The 4,507-nt window shown below is 49.7% G+C and overlaps 1 protein-coding gene across 1 annotated transcript in view; it reads right to left on the bottom strand.

The window, feature by feature from the left end:
• The window catches only part of SEC14L5 (SEC14 like lipid binding 5), an 81,073-nt gene extending 77,709 nt beyond the window's left edge, over nucleotides 1-3,364 (bottom strand). Inside the window, exon 1 of the mRNA XM_019507683.1 lies at nucleotides 3,292-3,364. Coding sequence (XP_019363228.1) covers nucleotides 3,292-3,354 — 63 coding nt within the window. The 5' untranslated portion in view covers nucleotides 3,355-3,364. The remainder of the gene's footprint in view (nucleotides 1-3,291) is intronic.
• Nucleotides 3,365-4,507: the final 1,143 nt, after the last annotated feature.

Raw genomic sequence — 4,507 nt, forward strand, 5'->3', positions numbered from 1 at the left:
AAGCCACAGCCCTCCCTAGCCACACCCTCCCCCACACCCTTCCACAATATACAAGAGGACTTCATTTTAAGAGAGCCATTATACAATCACTTCTGTGTACACTACACAAACGCATGTAACTTAGGACAAAAATTTTTTTAAATGAAATTAATGAATGCTGTAGTACATGTTTGATTTTTAGAATATAATTTGGTATTTTTCTGGTTCAAAGATGGCAAAACTCCCTGCTGAAAGGAGTACTTCTGGAGGGCATAGGGAGGGACTTCTGGTGACAAAAGTCAGGGGTTAGGGGGCAGGATTTCTGGTCCCAAGATGGCAACCAGGGGGTGAGGCACCTGTCAAGGGGCGGGGCTACCTATGCAGTCCTCCATGGCTTGCCAAAACTCGGTAAGCAGCCCTCCACCCGAAATCATTGCCTGCCCCTGCACTAGGGTGATCAACGTTAGGCCTGGAGATGTTTTCTTAGCAAGTGTTGCCATAGCTGTGAGGTTCTGCTATTACTCACACCCCAATTTACAAGGAAAAACATGAAACATGAAAAAGGAACTAATATTCTGCCTCTCACACCAGACCCTGCCTGCAAAGGAGCACTGAAGGAAGTGGCATCAGCTCCCAGGTGAGAACATAGTGCCACAGTCATGGTGCATTCACATGCAGAAGTAAACAGCAAGCACTTCTCAGCCCATCTTGACTCTGGTGGCAAAAGACTAGATGGAAGAGTGTCAGAAACATTGGTCTTGCTCAGGACCAGCTGTTCATTAGGAAAGGCACTGGGGCCACTGTTATACAGAAAGCAGTGCCAGGGCCAGAAAAGAGAGTGGAATGGACTATCAGCTCTCTGTTAGATGCAGGCACTCCCACTCATCTAAATATTTCTCCCTGCACACAAGTTTTTAACTTCTGTTGCCCATTTCTGTCAGACTTGGGGTGCTGCTAGAGCCCTAGTTCAGCAGAAAGCAGATATGTCCTCAGGACATTTGCAATCAAAAGCCACAGTCCTTCCAAGTGACGGTACTAACAGGAAAAGACAGCATAAGGCTTGCAGGAAGCACTTGGGCCTCCAGACTCAATGACCAACTGCTTAGTGCTGTCCTCCAAGAACAAACCCACCTAAGAAACACTTGGCCTCTTGGCAGTGGCATACATAAAAGTACTGTATGGTAACCATCAGAGATCCAGGTTTTCCGTTTCCCACAGAAAAATGGAGAAAACCACAGATTCCCTGTTTTTAATCAGAGAAAACGCGGGTGGTGGTGGAAATAGCTGCATGCCACCCAGCCACCACCACGCTGCCACTGCCGCCTGGCCGCACAGCTCCGGGCACGGCTCCGTGGCGGCAACGGGAGGTTTTGTACACAGCGGCCATCACGGGCCTCCAGGTAAGCAACAGCACCGCATGCAAGCCCAAGCTTCTGCCCCTCCCCGCGCCCCCATCCCTTACCATGGCTGCAGAGACGGCCACAGAGCTGTGCTCCAGCCGCCTGCCAGCCTCCTTCTCCCGCTCCCCTAGGCAGGCAGCCAGGCAGCATGTGTGCAGCCTGCACATGGCAGGTACCACCACACTGAGCCCCGCATCGCTTGCCCACAAAGCTCCCCACAGAGGGGCACCCCTGCCCTCACCCCCGGCCCTGTTCCCAGCTGCAATGTGCCGCCAGGGGCCAACAGCACCCCCCACTCCCTCAGCCCCCAACCATCTTCCCCAGCCCTGCCCCACAGCTCCCAAGCCCCACTTACCTCTAGGATCCAGGGCCAAAGGGCATGTGGCTCTCCCGTGGCAGCATTTGCCCACAAAGTCCCACCACCCTGCATGCTGCAGCCACCACCCCACACCACTGCAGAGCTGTGCAGCCAGTTGCGGGGCATGCTGCTGCATGCAAGCTCCCTGTTTCACGCCCTGGCCGGGCAGCACATATGTGGCCTGCACAACGTGGGTGTCACCGCACTGCTGCTGCCGCACCCTGTGCCACTTGCCCACAAAGCTGTGCAGGTGGCCATGGGTTGGTAGCACAGGGTGCAGTGGCAGAGTTGCGGTGGCGGCCTCTGTGTGTGAACCTCCTGTCAGGCCGGCCGGCCGGCATGTGTATGGCCCACAGAGTGGCACCCCCTGCCCTCACCCCTTGGCCCTGCTCCTGGGAGAGGCACAGGGGCACACTCTCCCCTTTCTTGATCTCAGCACCTTCCCTTTCCCCCACCCTGCCCTGCTCCTTCTCCCCACACACACTTACCTGCTGGGGTGCCAGTGTCTGCGGGTCTGGGAGGCTCATGCGAGGGGCATCAGGAGGGCTGTTGAGACTGTTGGGGGGAGTGTGGGGCACCAGCAGGGCCGGGGGGCAGGATTTAATTTTTATCACGGATTTTGGGTTTTTAAATCAGAGAATTTGCAATTTTTAATCAGAGAAAACCCCTGGTAATCAGTACTAAAGCCTGCCAATCTGGGGAAGAGTTAGCATGGCCACCTTACCCTTATGCACCACCAGCAGGAAAGCGCACTTTGGCCACTACAGAATCTGCCAGTGTTTCAGGTGAAAAAAGGAAAAGGAAAAAACAAGGACAAAAAAAATCTTTTGCAGAACATTTTCTACATTTTTAACAGCTTCTAATCTTGCTTCACTACATGGATCTCAGACCCACACACATCTCAGGCCTGATGAGTTGGTCTCAGACAAGCCTATGGAACTCAAATACATCAGGAATAAACTCATTACCAATTTATTAATATATTCCCTTGAAATGGGAGTTTCTAAACAGAAGGATATTTGAAGAGGTTGGTAATAACCACACATCTGGCTGAGTGAAGTGCCTCTTTAAAGGCATTGACATCCCTTAACCAGACAGACTCAACGGCTTGCCACAGTGTTGAAGAATAAACCATGAAGGACAGTTCTCTATTATAGGTGGTTGCTGATAGAGACCTAAACATGTACACACACATACCTATACTGAAAACTAACAATATATCAAGACAGCATTTATATTTCCTCTCTTTCTGGCACTGCTTCCATGCTCAGGTCATCTCATGAATCAATTTTACTGAATTAAAAATAACTAATAGACTAGCTGAATAGATTAAACTATTTCTGCAGAACTGCCAAGAATATGGAAGACAGACACCTGTCTGTCCCCTGGAACATCTTCAAGACAATTCCCCTAAGTGATCCATCAACAAGACATCTGAAGCTGCAGTCCCACACCTCCTATCACCCAAATGGCTCATAAACCAGAGGTTACTGTCAAGTCTTCAGTATTGCTCAGCTGTTTGGAAAGGGGGTAGAAGTACAATGCGTCACTCACCGCCATGACAAGCTCAAAGGGGTACTTGTAGACTCGAACAGGCGACTGATACTTCTGCACCATTTTTACCGCCCACCTGCAATGGGAAAAGAATAGCAGCTTTTAGATTGCTGCACTAAATAGTTAGAACAGTTTAACTGTATTATAATAAATGTCTGACTCATATATAATAGACCTCAAAGCACTTTACAAAGGAGGAAAGCACTTTCAACTGGTTTACAGGAGACATGGAAAAATGGAAGAGATTTGTCCATGCCACTCAGCAGCTCAGTGGCAGACTCAAGAGGAGAATGCAGGCCCCCCAAGTCCTGGCCCAGCAGGTTGGTCCAGAGGATAGACTGCTGCCTTGCACACATCAGCTCTGCCTGTTCCTGAAGCCTATTGCTACAAATCCCCTTTGTACCTCAAACCAATGCACAACAGCGGGAATGCAAGCTCAACACAAAATGTATTATTAAACTATGGAGACATTTGGCTGTACCTGGGAGAAGAACACTCTTCCTGCGTGGCTCACCAAATACCAAGATCCTGTTCTTTTAGCCGTCTGCCCAACACTCCTTATCACCAGCAAATTCACGATGTGGGAACAGCCTTGCCTGATCTGCAAATGCCCCGAGTTTTCAATGCTGCTCCAGGCACCGCACTCACAGTTGTGCCCAGCTGCATTAACTCACCTGACAAAAAGAAGCCAAAGGAGGCAGTGTACTAACAAAACGTGCCTGCCACTTACCCCACAATCACGCCCCATTGCTAAGTGACTCAGTACCTGCTGCTTATGGTGGAATAAAATGCCTATAGTACTAACAATTCAGGCCTCAGCACTCCATTTATCTGGGCTACCTCTCACTGCTCCCATCAGAATTCCTCCTCCCACCTTCTTTGCTGGGTTTTTAACCCTCACACACGTGCCACTCACCAGCATCTCTTGAGAGAGCACATAAATCCTTCAACCAAGCTTGTTAAGCTGCTTTCAGCAAATCCTCTAGGATTCTTTATACTGCCTCAGCTATTAATACCAAACATTTAAGAATGCCAGAAACACAGAAGACAGGCCGTGGGTTTGGGACTTTGCTGATCCCACCCCACTCAAATTCCACTGCTGAGCAAATATACCCCATGGCAGCATGATATTGCTCAGCACTGAGCTCAAGAGTTACAGCACAGGATAACTCACTGGTGACATCTTAAAACCAAGCATTAGAAGTGAACTGAGTTA

This window comes from Gavialis gangeticus, unplaced genomic scaffold (assembly GCF_001723915.1).
Source record: "Gavialis gangeticus isolate Ggan-Ray unplaced genomic scaffold, GavGan_comp1, whole genome shotgun sequence".
Classification (NCBI taxonomy): domain Eukaryota; kingdom Metazoa; phylum Chordata; order Crocodylia; family Gavialidae; genus Gavialis; species Gavialis gangeticus.